The sequence below is a fragment of the Desmodus rotundus genome, chromosome 6 (assembly GCF_022682495.2).
Source record: "Desmodus rotundus isolate HL8 chromosome 6, HLdesRot8A.1, whole genome shotgun sequence".
Classification (NCBI taxonomy): Eukaryota; Metazoa; Chordata; class Mammalia; order Chiroptera; family Phyllostomidae; genus Desmodus; species Desmodus rotundus.
The window spans coordinates 44296664-44322288 of record NC_071392.1 but is presented as its reverse complement, the minus strand read 5'-3'; the positions used below and the strand labels follow the sequence as shown (position 1 = coordinate 44322288).

The window sequence follows — 25625 nt, the reverse complement described above, 5'->3', positions numbered from 1 at the left end:
CCTGATCATTTTCACAACTTTTAAAGGAAATGGAGAAGAAGATGAGAATATTGAAAGAAACCACTGAAGAATTACGTAAAGAAATAATGCAGAAGAAATTAGAAATTAAAAATTTACGGGAAGATTTCACATCTAAGCAGAAGCAATTACTAAAGGAACAGAAGGAACTAGAAGAATTGTTGGAATATCAGGTCAACCTAAAGGTGTGCTACTTACAGTTCATTCATAGTCAGACATTGTGCCTGAGCTGACATAAAAATGCGTGAGTATCAAGTTTGACTGCATAGATTTGACAAAGAGGAGCATCATCACACAAACTGAAATGTTCAGCATTGTGAGTGAGCCAATCAAACTCAACCGGGACTCTGGGAATTCACAAAAGTCTTTAGAGGGCTCAGCAGTATCATTGTAACTTAGAGGCCCAACACAGGGGAAGGCCTCCCTTGACTCCCACAAGCATTTTTCAAAATTAGAAATGTGTGTTTCAAACACAATCTCTTCCTTGAACAGGACCCAAATTTCCTAACCTCTTATGTATATTTTCATCACCTTATCCTTGTCTGTTTGATTCCACTCTACTTCCTTCTCACCATGCAAGTGATGAAGGGCTTGTATTTAAGTTTTAGGAGATAATTTAAATTCCTATTACTTTGAAAAATGCATAGTAACTCTCAAAAATTTAAATAACCTAGAGTTATTTTAAAAATAATGTCTGACGCTCTTTGGCTTACAGGACAATTATGATACACTTTGACCTCTTTTTCCTTATGAGTCTTGGAGCATTTGGCCAAGATGTACCCAGCTGCTACCTGGAACTTGGGAACTGAACAGTGATGGATTTATTAGGAACCCAGTGAAGTTAAAGCTACAGAGCCCTCACTTGCATGAACCTCTTCCAAAGCCCCCCATACCTAATTCAGCATTTGTAATTTTCCACTCTTTTTCTTAAAGAGCCACCCTCCCACCTCCCAAATTGTACATGTTTCAGCCTCATGAAACTTGGATCTGCCCCAGGACTGAGCAAGATCCCAGGGAGAAATGCACACACTGCAGTAATATGTTCAACCTCCATGTATGTTTTACCCCAGGCTCCAAAGTCCACTGTGATCCTCGGGCAGGGACGGTCCCTCCCATAACCATGCCATGTACATGAGATTCTTGAGGCTAAAACAGAAACTTCTATGAACCTACAGAGAATAGTGGAAAGTGGTGTTAGACAAAATTAGCTTCTGGTCTTGGCCTTGACGCTTGCTAGATGTGTGACCTTGGGAAAATTACTTAGGTTCTCTGCACATGAGTCTTAGGCAGGGTTCCCTAGAAGCAGAGCTTAAGACAAACATTCATGGAGGGAAGGCTGTAAGGAGAATCTGATAAGGGAGTGAGGGAAGCAGGATAGAGCTGGGGGAGAAATTGGGCCAAAATATGGTTTCAAGAGAAACTTAATATCAACCTGACCCCATGGGGAGTTAATTCTTGACCATGAATTGCACCACAGAGGTTGTTTCACCTGGAGGCAGGGGGGATGGGCTGTGATCACCACATCAGTTAGTGATTTCACAGCCCATTTCCCACCTCCTTCCACCCCCTCTTCACCAGCAAGTCAGCTCTGCTCAGATGTTGAGAAGGGAACAAGCATGAACTGTGAGATGTTGAGTCCTGCAACTCTGACCTACGGGTATACCTCCATAATGGGAATCTGAGCCAACCATCAACTGTATTTTTTTGACTCAGTTACCTCCTCTTTGAAATGGTAGCAACCATAAGTAGAGTGTAAAGTCACTGTGAAGATTAAATAGAATAAGTAAAGCACCCTCCATAGAACAGAACAGATAGAGTTGTACATATAGTAGTTCCTTCTTCTCTCCTGTTTAATTTGGTTATCTTAACTGCTTCTGGTCCAAGACTACATAATTTAATATGGCTCCATTTCTTTACTAGGATGAAGTGGTTCACCATCAGTCCCTTCCTGTACAAATTGGAAAAGAGATAGAAAAAACCACACGCAAAAAAGTGTATGATTTAATATTTTTTTTATTTTTAATCCTTCCCTGCCTGCTCTTCCCCCAAGTTTTGTGTACACACTAAAACAAGAATATTAAGCACTGAACACATCAGATTACTGTTAAAATTTTAGAAATATTTTCATTTGTTTCTGTATATATCAAGTTCATGAAAAAAAAAGAAGTGCAGCACATTACTATCATTTATAACACTCATTTATGTCTTAATTTTGGGACAATATTCTCTTTCCAATTCATAAATCATATCTTTATGGAGAAGCCCAATTGTCTTTAACAGAGGTGTTCAAGAGATAAATTATTTGAACTGTGTAGAATTTCATGGTTTGGAAGTATGTCAGCCAGCCAGAAGGCTGAAGCCCAGATGATAGGAACTCTTTGCCACCTACTCACATGTGCAATCCCCACCCTCCCCCACACACCCATACATGCAGCATTCAGGACAGATTTGGAGGCAGAAATCACTGAGGAAAGTCTCAAGATTTAGAGGAACTAAAAAAGATAAAGATAAGTGAAGACACAAAAATTCTGGAGAAATAATATGATTGCTCTGGTAACTGATCTCAAAAGAAGAATGCAAAAAGTAGGCACTAGTAGTGCTTCTAAAAGCCAAGCCCACCAGCACCAAAGTTGAGAAATTTGGGTCAGTTCAGGTCAGAATGAGAGTAGAACCCCAGGACCTGGGGAGAAAGGGTGGGCTGGACAAATACCTGCCCTCAGTGGCTCTCAGTGGAGATAACCTCTGGACCCACTCCTCAGTGGTCTTCACCCCACTTCTGAGATGACTGAATGCATGACAAGCTCTTCTGTTGCCTGATGAGGAAGTAAAAATAGGTCACGACAGCATGGGCTCAAAATAAGGCAAATGTATGTGTGTGTGTGTGAGCATGTGTATGTATGTATCTGTAGGTACACACATGTATATGTATGTATTTATGTATCCCTTACAGAGAAATGGAAAAGAAAAAAGTTGTCTTGGATTGTGAACTCAAAGAAATAAATGACTCCCTAAAGAAAGTTGAAACCAAAATTAATGCTATAATGGAAGAGAAGGAAGATGTGATAAAAGAAGTTGAAGGCAAAAGAGCCTTACTTGAAATCAAAGAACGAGAATATAACCAATTGGTCAAGCTATTGGAATTAACGAGAGAGAATGAAGCAACTTCGCTAACTGAAAAGTTAGTTATATGTTTGTTGGACGTCTAAATTTTTTTCAATTTATACAGGGTCTGGCACAAATAATACCCCTTTTTAATGACAAAATCATAAGCATGCACTTCTGTAACATAACAATATCACACTCAAGCACACGATATGACATTTTAGGTGAAATGTTCAAATTAAAACTATAAATTATTACACCCATATTATTACCCTACTAACCACACTCAAGCAGGGCTTGCTTCTGCCAGACCCTCTATGTGAGAATTCAAAACATAATCTCAAACAGATTTTTTAATAGAATTTTTCACTAAATATTTTTATAGAATTTAAATCAATTTTTACCATTAATAAAACATATATTAAATAAAGCACTTAGAAGTATTTTTCATCCTTTATTTATTGTTTTCTCCAACTTCCCTGACCAAATCTTAAGGACACTATATGTTATATTTTGTAAGTTCCTAAAATATGCCTCCAGAAAATTATCTCTCTGGAGAGTACTATATATAGTTGAGGCATTTTTTTTCCTACAAATGAATGGTATTTCTGAGGTAATTATGTTTTTTTCCAAATGGGAGCAATTTAGTGATATGGTTTCCTGAGAGAGTGTTACTTCCTAATTTTAAGTAAAATTTCAGGGAAATTGTGAGCCTCTGTCTCTGCCAGTCTGCTAATACCATTTGGGGTTTTTATAAGACTGTGGCATTAAATGATACCAACTTGCAAACAAAGTTGCTTAGGGCATTATACACAACTTGATTCTAATGCGAGAATAGTTTTCTGTGTATATGCTGAGCATTCTGTCTTTAAAAACATGAAGGGCAGCTGATGACTAACCACTTTCATTTTGTCTCCTTACCTTGAACAGAGGGATCTTGGATCTCAATATACGAAACTGTATTATTGACAAACAGAACTACCACGATGAACTTTCTCGGAAGCAAAGAGAGAGAGAACGAGATGTTCGAAATTTGAAAAAGATGGAGCTACTCTTGAAAGTGTCCTGGGATGCCCTAACTCAAACTCAAGCACTGCATCAAAGGCTTCTATTAGAGGTGGGTGCTGCATACCACTCAGTGCTATCTTTTTGAAGTAAAAATATTTTAAGAAGTTGTTTTTATTATCAATAAAAAAAGAAGAGGAAAAAAGAAAGAACAGAGAAAAGGTTGTTTTAAAATGCATCAAACCTATAATACAGTCTACAGTCCTATAGTGCTCTGTTTGCTATCCCAAGACTAGGGAAGTGTCTTGTTTGGATCTGGCTTCAGCCTGGTGGGGGGAAGCGGTGGGCCATCCAGTCACTACAGGGTAAGACCAAGTAAACCACTATCTTTACCAGTTGAAAGAGGTCTGGCATGGTGTCTCTGTAGACTATCACAGTCAGGGACTAGATCAAATCGTATCCATGTGACTGGTCAGCTGGCCTGCACCTCTAATAACTGGAATCCAATGTTTAGGCTACCAGGCTAATTCTGTGCAGTATCAGGTACTCCAGTCAGAGAATGATCAAGGCAGATGTTACTCTGCTCCCAAGTGAGTGGTTGTGGTCCTGTTGCATCTGATTCTCTCCTCTCTCAGGTGGTACTACCTGTGCTAATTGACCAAGCACTGCTGAAAGGCTTCATCCTTGTGTTGGACCTTGGCTGGTGCTTCCTTTGGTTAAAAGAAAAAATGAGACAGAGATCATCAATCTCTGAGATAAAGCAGTGGGGTATACAGAAGCCATATTCATTCTCTTGACTATTGTTATGCTCCCTGAACTTATGGAGATTCATGACCTCAGAAATGTAAGCAGAAGTTTCCAACTGTGGTAGACGCTTCTGACCCTAACCTAAACCTAGTTCTCCTCTCCTTCTGCACACATGGAAAGCTTTTACTTTCTTGCACCCTTTGCAGTTGAGCAGGATCAAATGACTAGTTATGGCTGATAGACCGTGGGCAGAGGTGGCATATATCACTTCCAGCCTGGGGCATCTAACTGCCAGTGTGAGACCCTGTAGCTCATTTTCCACTTTCTGTGGCATATGTGGAAGTGCATGATGATGTGGAAGTGTTGCAAAATGGAAGCAGCCGGGAATGCTGAGCTAGCAGTAGCCTTGGGAAATTGTCTTGACTGGCCACAGGCTTTGCCAGAGCAAGAAATAAGCTGTCTTGGTTTTGAGCCATGATGTCTGGAGATTGTTTATTTCTATAGTGTAACCTAGCCCATCCCAGCTGAAAGACCAGCCTTTAGGAAGGTGTGAAAATAATTGGTTAGGGTTATGATTGTTACAAATGACAAGGTCTTGGCCTTGCTGATGGCACTCACAGACTTTACTTTTCTATCTCAGTGGGGTGAGACGTGCTTGTTACACTTTTGAAAAACAAATAGAATAGTTAGTTATGTTTCTCATACACTTCTAATATTATGACCACAGTTCTAGCAGGTTGATTGATTCTTTTTAAAAAATATTTTATTTATTTATTTATTTTAGAAAGAGGAGAAGGGAGGGAGAGAGAAAGGGAAAGAAACAGTGTGAGAGAGAAACATTGATTGATTGCCTCTTGAACACGCCCCATCTGGGGACCAAACCTGTGACCCAAGCATGTGCCCTGACCGAGAATCAAGCCAGTGACCTTTTGCTTTGTGGGACAATGCCCAACCAACTGAACCACCCTGGTCAGGGTTGATTCTTCTCTTACTGTGAAATCTCTTTAACTCTAGAACTGCTTTTTGTCTTAGAAGTTGCCTTATCAGTTACACTAGGTTTGGGGGGTTAGACTTTGCCTGGTTTTTCCTTTTCCATTTACTTGAATCATTTGTGTGTCCTTACTTAGGTGTACACACCTAAGTAAGGACACACAAAGGTCTTTCATGTACAGGATATACTTTTAAATATCTAGTCTGAAAATGTCTACCTTTTAATTCTTGTATTTAGTCCAAAAACATTTAATGTAAGTATGGGTCCTCCTGGGCCATGAGCACCATGTCACTATTGCTTTCTGTTTGTCTCGTCTGTTTTATGTTCCATTTTCTTTCCTATCTTCCCTTCTTTTGGATTAATAAAGAAAAGAATGATTCTATTTATATGTTATATTGTTCTATTTTCCTCATTTTTGATATGCATTAGTTTTGCATTTTCTGTCCATTCTTTGGGTGGTTACCCTAAAAATTACCACCTTGATCCCTAATATATTAGAGTTCGGTATGATTTTTTTGAAGATTTTATTTATTTGTTTAGACAGAGGGAAAGGAAGAGAGGAAGAGAGGGAGAGAAACATCGATGTGCAAGTGATACATGGATTGGTTGCATCTCGCACACCCCCAACTGGGGACCTGGCCCACAACCCAGGCATGTGCCCTGACCAGGAATCAAACCAGTGACCTTTTGGTTCACAAGCTGGCACTCAATCCACTAAGCCACACCAGCCAGGGCCAGCAGAGCTTTTAATGACCATGTGGGTTAACAAGACAAGTTGGAATGTGAAGGATTTCTTAATCAAAGACATCATACCCTCATGTAATAATATTACACATTGCAGTACACCTCTGCATTTAATCATGCCTCTGTTGCTTCCATTTGGTACTGAAGAGAAATGAAACCCCATCTGCACTTCAACACAGTCCCCTCAGTGACTCTGTGGGTTTTGCTCTGATATTCACCACTTTGTTTTAAGGGTTGGAATATTCTCAGTCTTTAATGTTATTCTCTGTCTAAACCTAAAACCATGCTCAAGACTGTGGCAACAGCAACAAAACAGCCTCTGACCAAATAAATATGGCACTTTCTGTGTGGTACATGTTAGTAGAGTAGAGTACTGTGCAGGTTATCAATCCCAAGAAAGCAAATCACCATGTACCACTTACCAATCCCAGGAGAGGAGTCCCATTGTATCTTGGTATCAGAGTCCCCATGGAAAACAAGATAGTCAAGCACTGGATAGAACAACACTTTACTTACATAGAGAAGAGACAGAGCAAGATCAACTTCAGTAGTGGACTTTGGTCCCTGTGACCTGCAGCCCCCTCCTGGCAGCCAGTTCAGTGTGATTGGCCTATGCTTTCTCATGTCAGGCTGCAGTGGAAGGAACCCTGACCCTTCTCTTCTGGGGTCTGAAATGCTGAAAGCTGGGGTGAGCCTGAGGGCCATGGACACACAGGCTTAAGCAGAACAAAGGAAGACATTTTGCCTGAAACAGCAAGGTAGTTCCACGGGAGGCACAGGTGTGTGGACTTGATCTCTTGGTAAGGAAGTGCTCCAGGCCCAAAGCCGATTGTTATGAGCAAGTGGGGGTAGAAAGACTGCACACAGAAGACTGACTTTCCCAACAGCACAATTTTCCTTTGTTTGTAGTTTTCTAGCAGTTTTATCTTTCTTTGTTCTGATTTAGAAGTGATTCTTTTCTCTCTTCCTGACCCATTTGCAGTGTTCAAGGCAATTGTGTCAACATACTATTCCAGACAACATCAGCAGTGAGTCCGGTAGAGTCAGGTTTAAATCCTAGATGCACTGAACTCCCTCTGATGCTAGGCATTTCCAAACTTTTCAGCTGGGAATGTTGCAAGGAACAACCGAGATTACAAATATGAAAATGTGTAGTACCAAGAAGATGGTACCAAAGAAGTAAATGCTTACCTTTCTTTATACATATGAACTTTTTCTAAGGCTAAAGAAAACTATAGTTATGATAAGACTATAAATATGGCTATTTCATTCCCATGGAGACAACTGTACTTTCAGGGCCTTTCGATCAGTCTCAGAAGTGTCTCTCAGTACCCATGCTGCATCGTCTGAATGACTGCAGCTGCCCATCCACTGTTCCTCTCCCCTGGTTCTGTTCCTTCCACATTCAATCAATCCTCCATATTGCTACCTAATTAACCTCCTTCAGTGGCACTTTCATGTGTCACTCACCTACTCAAGACAGTTAGTGTTCCTTATATTACATAATCATAGAATGAAAGAACTGAGAATAATCCTAAAGATCATATGGTCAAAGGAAGGCAAATAGTTTTTATGTCAAGTACCAGCTCCATTCATAGATGGTAGCTCCTTGTAGTAACCATGTTGCAAAGGACTCTGAGGCTTAGCACTGGCTTATCAGCCCTGTGGTTGATTAGTGATGTCTTCCTCTGGTATGGAAAGGTAGATAATAGCACATACTCTGTATATTTCCTATTCCTAATCAAGTCCTATTCCTTTAGCTGATTCTTATGGTATACCTTCATACTCTAAGTAATATGCTTATATGCTACATCTTGATTTTTCACTTTTTTACTTCTAACTATAAAAGATGAAGATTAAGCTTTCTCTATAATTCTGTTCAACACATACATCTTATCCCTCCATACACTGAGTAGACTCATATCATCATTTGGCTAGATCGAAATTTGATGTTTACATTATTTTGAATATGTAAGGGCTATTCACACTTGAGTCATATAATATTAGATAATTATTTTCTCTTTCCTTACAAAATTTTGTAAGAAAGAAATTTATAAATAACCTGTTTTTTTTTAATTTGTGGTTTTCTGTATACTTATCCGTAATTCAAAACCAAACTCTTCTCTAACTGTAAAAATTTCCTCTTAATAGGTTAAAACCTTTTTGGTAGTCTATTCATTTCATTTTGAAGTAATCGCTTCTGGGATTTGTTAATTACCTGTAACCAAAGACCACTAGGAACACATCTATAGTTGAATGAACTAAGTTTATTATTCATTGCAGCAAGGAAGAACACACAACATGGGGAATAGCAGGGTATCTCGGTAGAGGGTATTAGAAAGGACTTACAGGATTTGGAGGATGGTTTAAGAATAGGGGGCTTTGTCTGGGATTTGGGTATTGTCAGAAAGTGAGAATAATTCTATGGTTGAGTATCTTAATAAATCTTAGCTAAAAAGAGAAAGACTAGATTGAGGCTAAAGCTGTAATTAGAAAGGAAGATTGTGAGATGGGAATATGTGATATTTTTTGGATTAGATGATGTTCATGTTTTTGTCTGGATAAAACACAAATACAGTGTGGCCTCATTTTTGTCTATGATCATAGAATAGTCTTGGCTGATGGTTATTTTCCATGAAATTCTTTGTGTTCAAGAGGAGGATACCAAGGCCTAACTGAGTGCTAGGCCAGCTCCTGGATATCAGGGGTGCTTTTCTCTTTTTCAGCCTTCTGATCTGTTACTAATCTCATATCTTAGGAGACTTACTCCATCATCTTGGTGACTCCATTCACCCCCTTCTTTGTTGGATCCCCTATTTCATGGACCTCTTCTATTTCTCTCTCTTGGCCTACTCTCTCTTGGTGGGAGGAACATGCTTTCCAATAACCTCCTATGAAAAGGTAAACAGAAAGTGATTTTTTAAGACCTTGTGTGTCAGAAAGTACATGTCAGATTTTAACTTCTCACTAGACTTACAGATAACTAATGATTTAACTGGATATGGAATTTTTGCTTAGAAATCATTTCCCTCATTAGGAAAACATTGATCAATTGTCTTTTAGCCTCTGGGCTCACTATTAAGAAACTTGGTGTCATTCTAATGTTTGATCTTTTGTTTAAAGCCAATTTGGTTTTATTTTTCATGTTAGAAGCTTGTAGGAATTTTTACATTCCTCCAGAATTTTTAAATTTCACAATGATGTTCTTACTTGTAGGTCTTCTATGTTTATCCATTGTGCTGGACACTGAATGGGTTCTTTGTATATAGAAATGTATGTGGTTCAGTTGTGATACTCTGTTTTGCATAGTTTCTTTAATTATATCCACTCTTTCTGTCTGGGACTCCTATAACCCAGATGTTGGGTCTTTTAAAACAGTCTTTTAATTTCCATGTCTTTTTTCTCTTATTTTTTCCATTCCTTCGTCTTTTGGACTTGCTGCAAGAGGAGGTTTCCTCAGCTTTTCCTTCCAATCCTATGTAATCTTTCATTCTATTACCATATTTTAAATTTCCATGAGCTACTTCTTCTCTGAATGTTTCTTTTTAATAGTATCCTTATCTTACTTCATATCTCCTCTTATTTCCCTAAGGATATTAATGATACTTTCTTTCTCTTCTCCATGTAGACTCTATTTTCACAAATTATATTTTCCGGTTTTTAGTTTTTTATTTACATGGGTTTTTTGTTTCTTTGCCTCTTTTTATAGAAACTTTCCTCAAATATCTCGTGGTCCTTACATATCTGCTTCTTTTTAAGAAAAGGATACTGTAAAGCTAATTGAATGCTGTTTCTGGTGATGAACCTTGCTCACTATAGGTTCATCTAGCTGGACACCAATATATAAGGAATGGCCCCTGACCAAAGAGGACATTGCAGTAAAATGCTCACAAGTTGTTCATATTTTAATAAATAAATGCTACTTATATTAGGAAACTTCTAGTTATTAAGTTCATAAAATAGCACTACTAGAACATAAAACGAACAGACATAAAAATGTATTAAAATCCCCTTCCATCACTGATTTTAAGAAGTACCTATGTTTTTGCCCTACTACAGTTTCAGTGAGAGACTAACTTCCCTTTTGACCTTGTGACTTACAATTATCCCAGCCATTGACCTTTCAGTGGTTGGCAGTACTTGAAAACAGGAGTGGACCAGGCCAGCTACTCCCATCCTGCATAAACATTTCTGACTTGTGTACAATCCAAAAAGGAAAGAGATAAAAGGTAAGGGCTGTGGCTCTTTTTCAGGGTTTTATTTTTTTACCCTAGAGCCAGTTGTTTGATTCTTTTATGGCCTTTGATTGTAGAGAGTGTCCCAGAAATTCAAGCCACAAACCTTGTGAATATTTGAAATATTTAGGAAAATTATAAAAGTCTTAAAGAAACCAAGGTTCACTAATATCAAGTAATTGAGATGTTTAACAGCAGCAGAATAATGTCTAGTTTCTTAACTTTTGTGAAAGCTACTGATATTTGTTCATTCATTGAATATGTCAGAAGAACAGACACAAAACTATTAACAGTGACTTAAGGAGGAACATTTGAAATAGAGGTGGGACACAGAGAGGTTTAATTTCTTACTTTACATATTTTTAAATTACTTGTTTGGTTACAATAAACACATTTTTTTCTAAGTATGAAATTCTAGTCTATAAAAACCAAACAAAGAACTAAAATAAATAAGCTTATAAAACCTGCTGGTATATGCAATTTGGGGCTCAAATATAAAGGTAAATATCTCAGGTCAGTCCAGTATTATAGCACAGCTGGAATATAACTAGAATCAATCAGGTTTGCAAGCTGGCTACAAGAAGTAATAGAAACTCAATTACAGTGGCTTACCTCTGTAGAGGATTATTTTATTTACATAATAAAAAAATATTAGATAATCAGAGGTAGACACAGATTATTTCATATAATGAAAACTCCAGGATCCTCGTAGCTTCTTCATCTGTCATCCTTAACATGTATATATTTTCTCTAAGCTCACATGGCCACTTCACCTTTAGGCGGAAAATCATATTGAAGTGGGGGAAAGGCAAAAAGAAAAAGCATATGGTAGCTGAGTTTCCCAGGAGTCCTATCCAGCAGACTTTCACTTACATTTTATTGGCCTGTCCTGACTCATGCAGTCAGCCTTCAGCTGTAAAGGAACCTGAGAACTCCTGGATATATTGCAGCACTGAACAAAACTGAGATTCTGTTAGTCAGGTCAAAGTTGAGGGTGGGTATTGTCTAGGCAACCAGCAGGCTCTGCTGCCGACGGCTCACCTGTTACCTCTTCCACAAAGCAAGAATATTTAATTCCTGCCTGAAACCAGAGGGTTATGTTTATGGAGAATTGACAAAGGTGCCAGAGAAGCAGCTAGCTCACGTTCAAAAGTGAAAACACTTATTGCAGTATTATTTGTAATTCATAACATTGGAAATAACTAAATGTTTGAAACCTAAAATCAGGAAAATTTGTCAAGAGCCTTTAGTTGACAGAGTAGCTAGTGAGTGTGTTCTTAGTGGAGGGAAGTGGTGGGGGGAAAATAAAAAAAAAATAATGTTAGCAGCTAAGGGGGAGGAGGGGAGGGATTGAGCGAAAAGAAAAAAGGACTCATGGACATAGACAACAGTGTGGTGAATGCAGGGAGGGAAGTGTAAGGGGACTAAATGGTAATGTAAAAATACAATCAAAATTATTTTTTAAAAATTAAAAAAGAAAAGCTTTAGAAGCATCTCTGGTTCCAGTTATCGTTCATGCACAGACATGCCTACTTTTGGGAGCAAAGCATTTGGAGCAGCCCACTCCTGGGCAAGTGTGGCAGAGAATCAGGCACTGGGATGCCTACTGAACTTGCTCTGTCCTGCAAGAATTACCTCCACTTTCCAGAAGGAGAAATCAAACTCTTCTTTGCTGATTTCTTAACTCTTCCATGAAATCCTCCCTGATTATTCAAGTCTATGTTGGGCTCTCCCTTTTCTGAACTGCTATGGCAATTATCTGCAAATCAAAAGCACAAATTCTGCATATTGTTATATAGACTTCACAAGACAATGTTTTATCCCCCTAAGTCCAGTGTGTGTTCCTCAACAGCTAGCGATCTAGGACAGGAGGGACCCTGGAAAACAGGACGTCCTTGGGCATCTGGGGTACAGAAGATACTACCGAAGATGCACAGATGTTGGGGAGTCTAAAGATACCTTTTAGCTAGTTTAAAAGAGTAGTATGAAACTCAGAAGGATCCTGTTAGATGATCTTTAAATCACTAAACGGTATGATCTTCCTTTCTTGGGACAAATCTTAGTCAGTATCCTAACCTGGTGCCTAGCAGTGTGTGCTTTTATGGTAGAGGATAAACTGCATCAGATTGGAGTCATGTGCTTTCTGTATAAAGGTCCAACTCTAAACACGCCCTAATAAAGAATGCTGTCAGCCCCCAACAATAACCCTTCCTATACTCTTGGGTGGTATTTCCTCAGCAGCTGCCATGTGCCTCCTCCTCTCTTCTCTCTTCTCCATCATGAAGAATCTGACAAGCTCATTCCTAATAAGGCATCAAAGACTGATGGAGTTAGATGTTGCCTTTCCCCCAAAGTACTTTAACAGAGGACAGAAGCACAAGCCAATACAATAGAAATGTAATGGTGGAATTTCTGGTATCAACAAAAAAGGTTAAGAGGATTTTCCTTGATGTAAGAACTTTCCAGCTACTTGTCAAATTATAACATAAGAGTAGCCAACTATTCTCACTGTTATTAATAAACAGTTCCTGTTTTTCTCTAATCTGTGGAGTTTAATAAATGAATTCACACTTTATAAGTTTAATAAATATCATTTAACTGTACATGTTTCCAAAGTGCTGACTGATGAGTTACAGAGGCAGTAAAATTCAGTGTTATGGTCACGGGTTCCAAGTCTAACTTCCTGGATTTGCACCTATTCCACTGAGGCAAGTTACCTAAATGTCTGTGTCCTCATTCTCCTCATCTGTACAATTGGAGATAATAATATTACCAACCTCATGGAGTTAGTGTGAGGATAATAAGACCATACATATAAGCACTTAGAGTTTTGCCTGACACATAGTTAATGCTCTATAAATGTTAGCAGCTATTTTAGTAAGATTTATTTTATTTCTAAATGAATGAGAAATAACATATTTGCCTCTAGTGAATTATAGGTTTGGGGCAGGTCTTATATTTTAGTTTTCAATGACTTTATAAAGAATACTCATCTCCTGGAGTTTCCAGCCAAGATGGAGGTGTTAGGTAGACACACTGTGCCTCCTCGCACAACCAGAAGAAGGACAACAATTTAAAAACAATAAACAACCAGAACTGACAGAAAATCGAACTGTTTGGAAGTCCGACAACCAAGGAGATAAAGAAGAAACATTCAACCAGACCAGTAGGAGGGGCAGAGATGGGCAGTGGGGCAGAGAGGACTCGCGGCAAGGCGGTGGCTGGCCGACCCAGCAAGGTAGCAGATTGTGGAACAGGGCGGGCCAGGCTGCAGCTAGCAGACCCCACAAGGTGGCCCCACAGTCACGCATAGATAAACCCGGAGGAACGGTGGGGGAGAGAAGCAGACTGCGCAACCCAGGCTCCAGCACAGGGAAATAAAGCCTCAAACCTCTGATTGAAAACACCCGGGGCGGGGGAGGGTTTGAGGCGGCAGCAGGAGAAACTCTCAGCCTTACAAGAGAGTTTGTTGGAGAGACTCACAGGTACCTAGAGCGTGCACAAGCCCACCCACACAGGAATCAGCACTAGAGGGGCCCAATTTGATTGTGGGTGGCAGAGGCAGTGACTGAAATCGGGCAGAGAGTGAAGCAAGCGCCATTGCTCCCTCTCAGCCCCTCCCCCACATACAGCATCACCGCACAGCAACCATCATTACCCCACCCCTGTAAACACCTAAGGCTCCACCCCTTTATGTAACAGGCATGCCAAGACAAAAAAAAAAAAAAATGGCCCAAATGAAAGAACAGATCAAAGCCCCAGAAAAATACAACTAAGCAACGAAGAGATAGCCAACCTAGCAAATGCACTGGTCAAAACACTGGCAATCAGGAAACTCACAGAATTGGTTGAATTTGTTCGAAAAGTAGATGAAAACATGAAGGCTATGCTAAGAGAAACAAAGGAAAATGTACAGGGAACCAATAGTGATGGGAAGGAAACTGGGACTCAAATCAACGGTGTGGACCAGAAGGAAGATAGAAACATCCAACCAGAAAAGAATGAAGAAACAAGAATTCAACAAAATGAGGAGAGGCTTAGGAACCTCCAGGACATCTTGAAACGTTCCAACATCCAAATTATAGAGGTACCAGAAGGAGAAGAGGAAGAACAAAAAATCAAAAACTTATTTGAACAAATAATGAAGGAGAACTTCCCTAATCTGGCAAAGGAAATAACTTCCAGGAAGTCCAGGAAGCTCAGAGAGTCCCAAAGAAGCTGGACCCAAGGAGGAACACACCAAGGCACATCATCATTACATTTCCCAAGATTAAACAGAAGGACAGAATCTTAGAAGCAGCAAGAGATCAGGACACACTTACCTACAAAGGAGTTCCCAGAAGACTGTCAGCTGATTTCTCAAAAAAGACCTTACATGCAGGAAGGGGCTGGAAAGAAGTATTCCAGCTCATGAAAGCCAAGGACCTATATCCAAGACTACTCTATCCAGCAAAGCTATCATTTAGAATGGAAGGGCAGGTAAAGTGCTTCTCAGATAAGGTCAAGTTAAAGGAGTTCATCATCACCAAGCCCTTATTATATGAAATGTTAAAGGGATTTATGTAAGAAAAAGAAGATCAAAAATAGGAACAGTGAAAATGACAGCAAACTCACAGTTATTAACAACCACACCTAAAACAAAAGCAAACTAAGCAAACTAGAACAGGAACAGAACCACAGAAATAGAGATCACATGGAGGGTCATCAACAGTGGAGTGGGAGGGGGAGAGAGGAGGAAAGGTACAGAGAATAAGTAGCATAAATGGTAGGTAGAAAATAGACATGGGGAGGGTAAGAATAGTATAGGAAATGTAGAAGCCAAAGAACTTATATGTATGACCCATGGACATGAACTATAGGGGGGGAATGTGGGAGGGTGTGGGTGTGCAGGATGGAGTGGAGTGAAGGGGGTGAAGTGGGACAACTGTAGTAGCATAATCAGTAAATACATTTTAAAAACCCTCAAAAAAAGAATACTCAGCAAAATAGGCAGTTTCTGTAAGATTGTGAATTGTAATTTGCCCACCATTTTCAAAAGGAACATGTTGGGGTTCACTACATGACTTTGAAGATTTCTTTCTTATATAAATGCCTAATTTACATTTTATTTCCAGCTCGAAGCTATCCCTAAAGATGATTCATTATCTGAGAGGAGGAGAGAGCTCCATAAGGAAGTTGAAGTCGCTAAAAGGAATTTAACCCAACAGGTTAATATCACCTCTCATTTAAGCTTCTAAGAATGGTTGATATGTCATTGGGTTTTTAACAGTGCTCCACGAAACCTCAATAGGAGAGTCAGCAAAGAGAGTATAATCCTACTTAATGGGGGTCTGTCTCTTCGTCTTAAAGTCCACCCTAACCCTACATTAAGTTTGGGGGGGGATGTGTTTGAACCATCAAAAATTATACAAGTTCATGTGATGTTTTAAATAAAAATTATTTAAATAAAATCATTGAAAATAGACAATAAATGTTTTATTTCACCAATGTCTAATTTAAATTTTTCAAATTTTGTTTATTTAAGCCACTGTCAAAATATTTTAAAACATGCTTTTATGCCTCTTAAGTTTACTTGAAAATACAATCTGATTAGAAAAAGTTCTATCGTGTTAAATATGTTATCATATTTGCACATTCTTTTATAAGATTAAAAAATACTTGGAGCTAAGGAAGTAGAATTACTTTGTTTTATGTTTTAATAAAAGAAATTCTGCATGGGAAATAAAAAACATAGTCTGAGATAATGGCCTTAGTGAGTTCTTCCAAAGAAATAAGTCATAATATGTTGTGTTTTTCAAAAGAAAATTTTATCAGAAGTTGAGTGTAAATTAATAGAGCAACAACTTGAGGAAGAAAGCAAGCTTTTAAAGGAGCAAGAAAACGTGCGAGACATGGTACTCAGCCTTGTTCGTGTGACTCAAGTCAAAACTGATGAAAAGGAGCAAAAATCCAAAGACTTCCTGAAAGCTCAGGTAATGCATTTTTGTAAGCATTCACAAATTACTACTAAAGCTCAAGGTAGCCTCATTTTAACACAATGTTCATTCGAAAACTATATTTGTTAAGTCTCCTTCAAATTCCACTGATGATACAGCTTCTCAAAGTAAGACTCAATCATGCCCTGAAAATTAGTCCCATCATTCAATTAGCAGCAGTCAACGGTCTAGAAAGACACAGAGCTAGATCAATCACAATGAGCAGAGGACTTGAACAGGTGACAATCATTAAGAATGTGGAGGACATGGCTGACAGCTGCCCAGGCCACAGATATCTCACATCCAACTGTGATTTGCCTAGGAACAACTCAGGAACAGGTAGTACTAGACTGCTGTCCCTCCCAAGGTCAGCAAGCCATCCTCATTTAAACCGATGTTATGATGCCCTTAGTTCCTGCTTCACCTGGTAACTTTCCTGGGCTCTGGACAAAGTACAAGAGCAGACCCAGTGCCACATCCCAAAACCAAAGCAAAAATGAAACCAATCGCAAAATCAACCCTCCTGCCATGCTACCTAAAACTCTAATATTAGAACCACTTATTCCACTTGAAGATTATGTCCAGAGGTTCTCTGTTAAAAATGAATACAACTTGTAGCTAAACTAGAAAACCTGAATTTACCATGTGGTCCAGATGTTGGTGGTTTCTAAATACAACCTTTGTTCTAATTCTGAGCAAGTATTTACAGAGAGTAGCAATTCTTGTTCCCCAGAAAGAACTCACATTAAAGCATTAGTGAACCATGAGGTTAAATAAAGATTCTGCAAAGAAGACTGAGGAAAAGATCTACACCACACAACCCACCACAAACTCTTCCAAGTCCTCATTAACTGTTTCTTTTTTCCACCTCAGAAGATTTCAGAAACTAATAGAAGTTTAGCATGATTGTCCCAGTAGAGTTCACGGGGTAGCTGGGTTCGTAAAGAACAGGAAGGAAAGGAGGTGGCAGGGGAGGAAGGGAGGAGGAGGAAAGAAGGCAACTTGAGAGGACAGGTGGTGGAGAAGAGGAGCAGGAGCAAAACAAGGAAAGGAGAGAGCAGTGGGATACTTGTTATAAGGAACAATGATCTGTTTTGTGAATTAGACAATTTTAAAATTAATCTCAAAATTGATACATATATTATATATGTCAAACAAAAACTCATTACTAAATGAACTCATTCTTATAAAAGAACACAATTCTTTCTCTTGAAATAGGGAAATCAAGAAAGGAAAGATACTGTTTTCCTTAAGTATTCTTCATATGGGGAATTAGTCTGTTAGACATTAGCTGTAGCAAACTGTAATTGTCATGAGACAACAGTCAATCTTATCATTTTATTTCTCATGCCATCTACATCCCTACAAATAGACAAAAGGTGAAGGAAAAATCCAATGTTGCTATTACCCCCAAGATGGAGTTGATGATACTCAACTTTACATCTGTTTAGCTCTTCACACATGGAGTTACTTAAGTAGTAATATTCGTTTCTTCCTCACTCCTATTCTCACTGAGAGCAACATAAAATTGCTGCCTGTCAGTTGTGGCTCTAATGCCTAATTGCTTTTTAATCACCCATGCCAAATGGGTTCTGCTCTCACAGTCCTCAACAGAAGGCCAACAGAAACCATTTTCTCTGGTTTCTATCAGCAAATACTTCATCTTCGAATATGTATGTTACACTAGGTGAAGGACCCAACATTTGACATTTGAAGAACATAGTGTATTTAGACTTGGTATATGTTTAGGATTTTAAAACTGTAAGGGTTGGCACGATATTCATGTGTAATCTGTAACATCCCCTTATGGCTGATCTCAGTATGGTGATATATTGTGTAGGAAAACACACTCAATGTACAAAAAAAAAATGGAAAAATGCTTTAAAATCCTGCCTTGTCTCTCACAAAATACCACAGAGGATTCAATTCATAATGTTTATCAAAACTTACTACAAAGCCCCTTCCTTCATCTACATTCCACAGACTCCTCACTCACCCAAGCCCCCTTTTTGGCTCCCTCAAAATTTCCCAGAACTTCTCCTCAAACCCATCCTGCCCAGGCTCTTTCTTTTCCTCCTCTCTCATTCTTTCGCTTCCTTAATTAACCCTTTGTCCTAGCTAGAGTGATCTAGTTCAGCTGGTAAGGCAATTTTCCAATCTTCCCAGATCTGCACAAAGGATTTTTCTTAATGGATAGGAAAGGGATGGGGTGAGGCTGCGAGAATTCATATGTTGGTGGTGGTGGACTTTTTGAAATTATTATTTCGCACATAATTTTTATATTTTAGCAAAAGTATACTAACATTGTGAAGGATATCAAAGCAAAGGATCTTGAAATCAGGATATACAAGAAGAAAAAACGTGAAATTCATCGGAGGTAAAAGAATTACATGATAATTTATCCAGTTAGGTGGGGTGGGGGGGAAACAGGTCCTAATTTAACAAATTTCAAAAACACTTGCATTTTTCACAGACTCAGAGAGTTTGCTAAACTGTATGACACTGTTCGAAATGAAAGAAACAAATTTGTTAACTTACTTCACAAAGCTCATCAGCAAGTAAATGAAATAAGAGAAAGGCATAAAATGTCATTAAATGAATTGGAAATTTTAAGGAATAGTGCAGTTACTCAAGAAAGGTAAGTGTTATCATTATTATACTTTCAAATTCTACTCTTCTAATTCATTGAATTCAAAAATACTGTGGAGATTATAAAAGAGAAAATAATAGTCTTTTACAAAGCTAGAAAAGCCTTTACTCATCTGAACATGATTCCTTATGCTTCTACTATTTGGGAGCCATCTATTGAAGTAAATGAAAAATTACAATATATAACTATGTTTACTTTGCTAATTTTCATTTATTCAATTAGAAAAAAGCACCAGTTTGACAATTTGCATTTAAAGTTAGAAGACAATCAAATGTTTATTAATCAGCATTCCCTGGCTGTAGATTCGAAGCATCTAATGTGCTTGTCAGAGGTAGTACCTTGGCTAAGAGAGGTGGCTTTCTAGATTCAACTCCCAGCCCTGCTACTTTTCCTGCTGTGTGACCTTGGGCAAAATACCTTTCTGGGCTCACGTTCCTTACCCATAAAAATTGTCCTTATCTTATAGAACTTTTTATTGTTAAACAAGTTAAACCATGTAAAAATACTCAGAAATGCCTGGCAAATGGCTTTTTAAAATTTATCATTGATTGTGTGCCAAGATCTATTTGACTCTTCTACTTATATTTCAATATTTAGTCTACTAGTCTATATAATCTGAAATCTTTCCGGTGGCCATTATTGCCCAGTTTCCTTTTAAAAAGATATTACAAAAAGGGCCCTTGTGTGTATGTAGTGGAGGGATGGGAGTAGAGGGGAGGAAGGAATATGTATGAAAAGGAAAATCTAATTTCCTATTCAGGTTCTAATCCTACATGAAAACAAAATATCATTTCTAGAAGCCATGCATTCATTTAGCATTTATTGTGAAGCTATATTGAGTCAGGTACCAGCTTAAGTCCAGTGACCATTATCAGATATAACCATCTCTGCTCTTAAGAGAGCACAATCTCCTGAGGACAACAGAGCAGCAAATGAACTACGATAGACTCTAGCTTTGACAAAGCAGGGTGGGAGAGTCTTGGGGCACAAAAGAAAGATGTCCTAATCAGACAGAGGGGAAATCTGAGACCTGGGAAGATGACAGGAATTCCTGAGAGTATCACATGATGAATATCATTATTACTACTACTACTACTATTACTATTACTACTGTCATTTCAAGGGATGTACTAAAGCAAGAGCTACTTTGATTCTGTTTGTGTTTCAAAGCCTTCATCGTTTTTAAAGAAACTAAGAAAAACTATAATCTTATCCATTTCCCATAAAGAAAGCTACAAAATTCCATGCTGAAACACGCCAACAATGTTACCATCAGAGAAAGCATGCAAAATGATGTATGCAAAATTGTAGCAAAACTTCAGGAAATGAAAGAAAAGAAGGAAGCTCAGTTGAATAACATTGACAGACTGGTCCATATGATCACAATGATTGAAGAGGAGATGGTGCAGCTTCGCAAAAAATACGAACAAGCTGTTCAGTGTCGAAATGAAAGGTAAAAATCAGAAACCTACTGTGAGAACAAAGCACCCAGAGATTCTATTTAGGAATGTTTCCCCTTTTTCTATCTAGACTTGACAGGGACTAGTAAGGGACATTTGACATTCAGGTTTTATTAATTTGGTGCAGAGGGGTAGCTGTATATTTTGCCTGGAAATAAGAAACTGCCCTTGTAAGACAGACAAGCAAGAGTTGAGTTTGAGAAGTTGCTTACTTGAAGATCAAAGTCCTTTCCCAGATTACCAGACAGGATGCCTCTGATAACATCAAATTATTTCAGTCAAATGGACATAACTCTTTGGATCATATATCCATTTTTGTGACCGGTTTGTTCATATTATGGTATTTATTCAGCCATTCTCCCAGTTCGTTTTCTCAGCAAGTAAGTAAGACCTTTAGGAGTAGCATCATTTCTTCCAGGCTACAATTATATCATTACTCAATTGCTGCTGTCACAGTTTTTCCAAGTTTCCTGTGCTTTGAGAAATCTGGCATGTGAGATTGCAGAGCTCCATAGTAAGTATATCTGGTATCAGATTGTTTTTCATCATCCCTTGGTTGTGTTCTGTGTAAGTGCTGGACCCTGAAGGTACAAAAAGATGATAAAGCATTGCTCCTGATTCGTATTTTCAAGAGAATTGAGATCATGAGAAGAACCAATAAATGGCAAATGAGACAAAATACAGAGCTAAGATTAGCCAAATACAATTATGTGAACACATGTTTTGAGGGAGAGAGAGCAAGAAAGAGAGGGAATTAGGAATCAACTCTGGGATGATGGATATGCACAGTGTGTGGGAAGAATTCCAGGGTGGTAAAGAATACCATTTTTCAAAGGGTTGCCAGGTGTTTTCTCTGGGGGGCAAGGGGGAGTCTTCTCATTTGGCTACTGGAACAGACCAAAGCATTTAGGCGGTGCACTGCCAGGCCCTGGTCAGATCTGTGGGGCTGGAATTAGAAATTTCTTACTTTGTTTCTTCCCCATATTCTCCTCAGGAGGAGAGGGTCTTTCCCCTGGCATTATTATAAATGATATAATTTTGCCTGTTTATTAGGAAATTTGTGTTGGAAACAGTCAACTTTAAAAGAACCTAATAGGCTTGGCAAGTAACCTAGAGCTGAATCATCGCAGAAATGTATTCCCTGGCCTGGGTACATCTGGCCAGCCCTTGGTTGGCAAGTCTGGTCCAAGAAAAGGATTTGCAGAAAATCAGGCTATGGGATCACTTTGTTCGTGCATGGAGAATGACATTCTCTCCCACCCCAGGAAACCTTGGGGACTTGCAGAGATATTGTGCCAGCCAACCACATGGTTGGCTCAGAGTCGAGATGCTAAACAACCGTCCCTCTCCTATCCCTCAGAGTTCAAAGTGTGGAGTTTAACTAGAAAGCCACTGATAAATATCTATTGTCTTCTAGAATTATGCAATGTTCATGTGTGTTTTGTGCCCAAATCCAGAGGGACCACAATAGCGAATAAAGCTATTCAACATCCTCTCAACCTCTGCCTCTCAATTTGACTGTAGTGGTGTTCAGCTGATAGAGCGGGAAGAAGAAGTGTGCATTTTTTATGAAAAAATAAATATCCAAGAGAAGATGAAACTAAATGCAGAACTTGAAATACATATCCTGGATGAAAAGATCCGATTCCTGAAACTAAAAATTGCTGAGAAGCAAAGAGAGATTCATGTGACTCAGAAATTACTGCCCGCCAAGAGGTCCCTGGATGCCGACTTAGCAGTGCTCCAGATTCAGGTGGGAAAGTGTTCAGAGACACTTCTTGGGACCGTTTGCTTTTCATTTTTTCCTCCTTTATTGGTCTGCACATAGTATAATTTCTTACATGTAAATCAAGCTAGGCTACTCCTGGAACCTGTAAGAACCCATGAGTTACAGGGCTTGTTTCAAAATGCCGCAAGCACGGCTGCAGGGTGGAATCTGTGCTTTGGGCAGCTGAGCTACAGATGTCTTTTTCTCCCATGAAACATTTTCTGCCTTTCCCGGAATACACACCCTCCCAAATCTCAGCCCTAGCTCAACTTTCTCACAGCTCAAAACTTCAGTAATTTTACTACCACCAGCATAATTATGTTTTTGGTGCTTGCTGGAAAGATCTAGGTCTCTTATTTTTAGTACTGTTGGCCTCTGGAGATTTTTGTTTGTTAATAACTGGCAGTCACACATAATTAGACTCCTTGTTAACCTGTTGTTAACTCCTTGTTAACTGCCTTCTTTTAGGGTCAGTTATAGACATCATCCATTTCTGCTCACTCATTGTACCATGAGTGAGCAGAATCATTGCCTAACATCAAGTCCCAGCTGATAGGGTCTTAAGAATTGTCTTCTACCTTTGCCTGTGTCAGTCCTACTGAAAGATGCTAAAGACTCTGGGCTTTGTAATTTTAAGATTTACAAACAAGAGAGTTGGATTTAAAGTTAATGTTTTTTTCTCATTTAATAGTTTTCACAGTGTACAGACAGAATAAAAGACCTGGAGAAACAGTTTATAAATCCTGAGGGTAAGAACAGAACCCGCTTTATTCCAGGAAAAGATATGACTAAAGAAGAAATGATCAAAAAAATAGATGGGGTAAATATTCTTTCCTGTTTTTAATTTTTTTAATATATTTATTGATTATGCTATTACAGTTGTCCCATCCCCCCCACTCCACTCCATCCTGCCCACCCCCTCCCTTCCACATTCCCCCCCTATAGTTCACGTCCATGGGTCATACTTATAAGTTCTTTGGCTTCTACATTTCCTATACTATTCTTACCCTCCACCTGTCTATTTTCCACCTATCATTTATGCTACTTATTCTCTGTACCTTTCCCCCCATTCTCCCCCTCCTGCTCCCCTATTGATAACCCTCCATGTGATGTCCATTTCTGTGGTTCTGTTCCTGTTCTAGTTGTTTGCTTAGTTTGCTTTTGTTTTTGTTTTAGGTGTGGTTGTTAATAACTGTGAGTTTGCTGTCATTTTTACTATTCATATTTTTTATCTTCTTTTCCTTACATAAATCCCTTTAACATTTCATAAAATAAGGGCTGGGTGATGATGAACTTCTTTAACTTGACTTTATCTGAGAAGCACTTTATCTGCCCTTCCATTCTAAATGCTAGCTTTGCTGGATAGAGTAATCTTGGATGTAGGTCCTTGCCTTTCATGACTTGAAATACTTCTTTCCAGCCCCTTCCTGCCTGTAAGGTCTCTTTTGAGAAATCAGCTGACAGTCAGTCTTCTGGGAACTCCTTTGTAGGTAACTGTGTCCTTTTCTCTTGTTGCTTCTAAGATTCTCTCCTTCTAGAATTTTATGGTTTCAAGGCTAACGTCTAAGTTTTTGATTACTGTTGAGTTTATTCTTGTGTGTGGTGTAAAAGGTTATCTAGTATCATTTCTAGCATGTACCAGTCTGATTTTCCCAACACCATTTATTGAATAGACTATCTTTGCACCATTGTATGTTCTTGCCTATTTTGTCAAATATTAATTGACCATAAAGGCATAGTTTGTTTTGGGGGTCTCTTGCTGTTTGTTGATTTATATGTCTGTTTTTATGCCAGTGCCATGCTGTTTTGATTACTATGGTCTTATAATATGGTTTGGTATCAAGTAGTATAACTCCTATGACTTTGTTCTTTCTCAAGATTCCTGTGGCTGGAGGGTCTTTTGTAGTTCCATATAAATTTTTGCAATATTTGTTTTAGCTTTGTGAAATGTGCCATTGGTATCCTGATAAGAATTATATTGAATCTATAGATTGCTTTGGGTAATATGGACATTTTAATGATGTTAATTCTTCAAATCCATGAACATGGTCTATGCTTCCATGTGTTTGTGTCTTCTTTAGTTTCTTTCTTCAGCATCTTAATGATTTTCTGAGTACAGATCCTTTACATCCTTGGTTAAATTTATTGCTAGGTTGTTTTTTTTTTTTTTTTGATGCAGTTGTAAATGGAATTGTTTTCTTAGTTTGTCTTTCTGGTAGTTTGTTATTAGTGTATAAAAATGCAACTGATTTCTGGATATTTCTTTTGAGTCTTGCTACTTTACTGAATTCATTTATCAGTTCTAGTATTTTTTTTTTTTTGCAAATCTCAAATCTTTAGGTTTCTCTATATACAGTATCATTTCATCTGCAAATAATGAGTTTTACTTCTTCCTTTCCAATTTGGATGCCTTTTATTTCTTCTTATCTGATTGCTGTGGCTACAACTTCCAGTACTACGTTGAATAAGAGTAGTGAAAGTGACATCCTTCTCTTGTTCCTGATCTTAAGGGAAACACTTGTAGCTTTTGCCCTTTGTGTATGATATTGGTGGTGGGTATGTCAAAATGGACTTTGTTACATTGAGGTATTTTCCCTCTATTCCCAGTTTGCTCAGAGTTTTTATCATAAATGGGTGTTCGATTTTATCAAATGCTTTTTTGCATCTATTGGTAAGATTGTTTTTTATCCTTCATTTTGCTTATGTGGTGTATCACAACTTGCATCCCAGAGTAAATTCCACTTGATCATGGTGTATGTTCTTTTTGATTGTTTATTTTTTGTTTTGTTTTTCTTGTATGTTCTTTTTAATGTGTTGCTGGAGTTGGTTTGCTAATATTTTTGTTAAGGATTTTAGCGTCTGTGTTCATCAGGAACATTGGCCTACAATTTTCTTTCTTTGTAGTATCTTTATCTGGTTTTAGAATTAGG

At 38.4% G+C, this 25625-nt stretch overlaps 1 protein-coding gene across 3 annotated transcripts in view; it reads left to right on the top strand.

Moving 5' to 3' along the window:
* Positions 1–25625, top strand: part of CCDC146 (coiled-coil domain containing 146) — a 154354-nt gene that overhangs the window by 118745 nt on the left and 9984 nt on the right. For all 3 annotated transcript variants that reach the window (XM_045193839.2, XM_045193834.2, XM_053927046.1), the window contains 11 exons: positions 27–203; positions 1939–2012; positions 2969–3196; positions 4051–4237; positions 15957–16049; positions 16644–16814; positions 19106–19194; positions 19291–19455; positions 20696–20920; positions 22452–22680; positions 23387–23515. In XM_045193839.2, the coding sequence (XP_045049774.2) occupies positions 27–203; positions 1939–2012; positions 2969–3196; positions 4051–4237; positions 15957–16049; positions 16644–16814; positions 19106–19194; positions 19291–19455; positions 20696–20920; positions 22452–22680; positions 23387–23515 (1767 nt within the window). The remainder of the gene's footprint in view (positions 1–26; positions 204–1938; positions 2013–2968; positions 3197–4050; positions 4238–15956; positions 16050–16643; positions 16815–19105; positions 19195–19290; positions 19456–20695; positions 20921–22451; positions 22681–23386; positions 23516–25625) is intronic.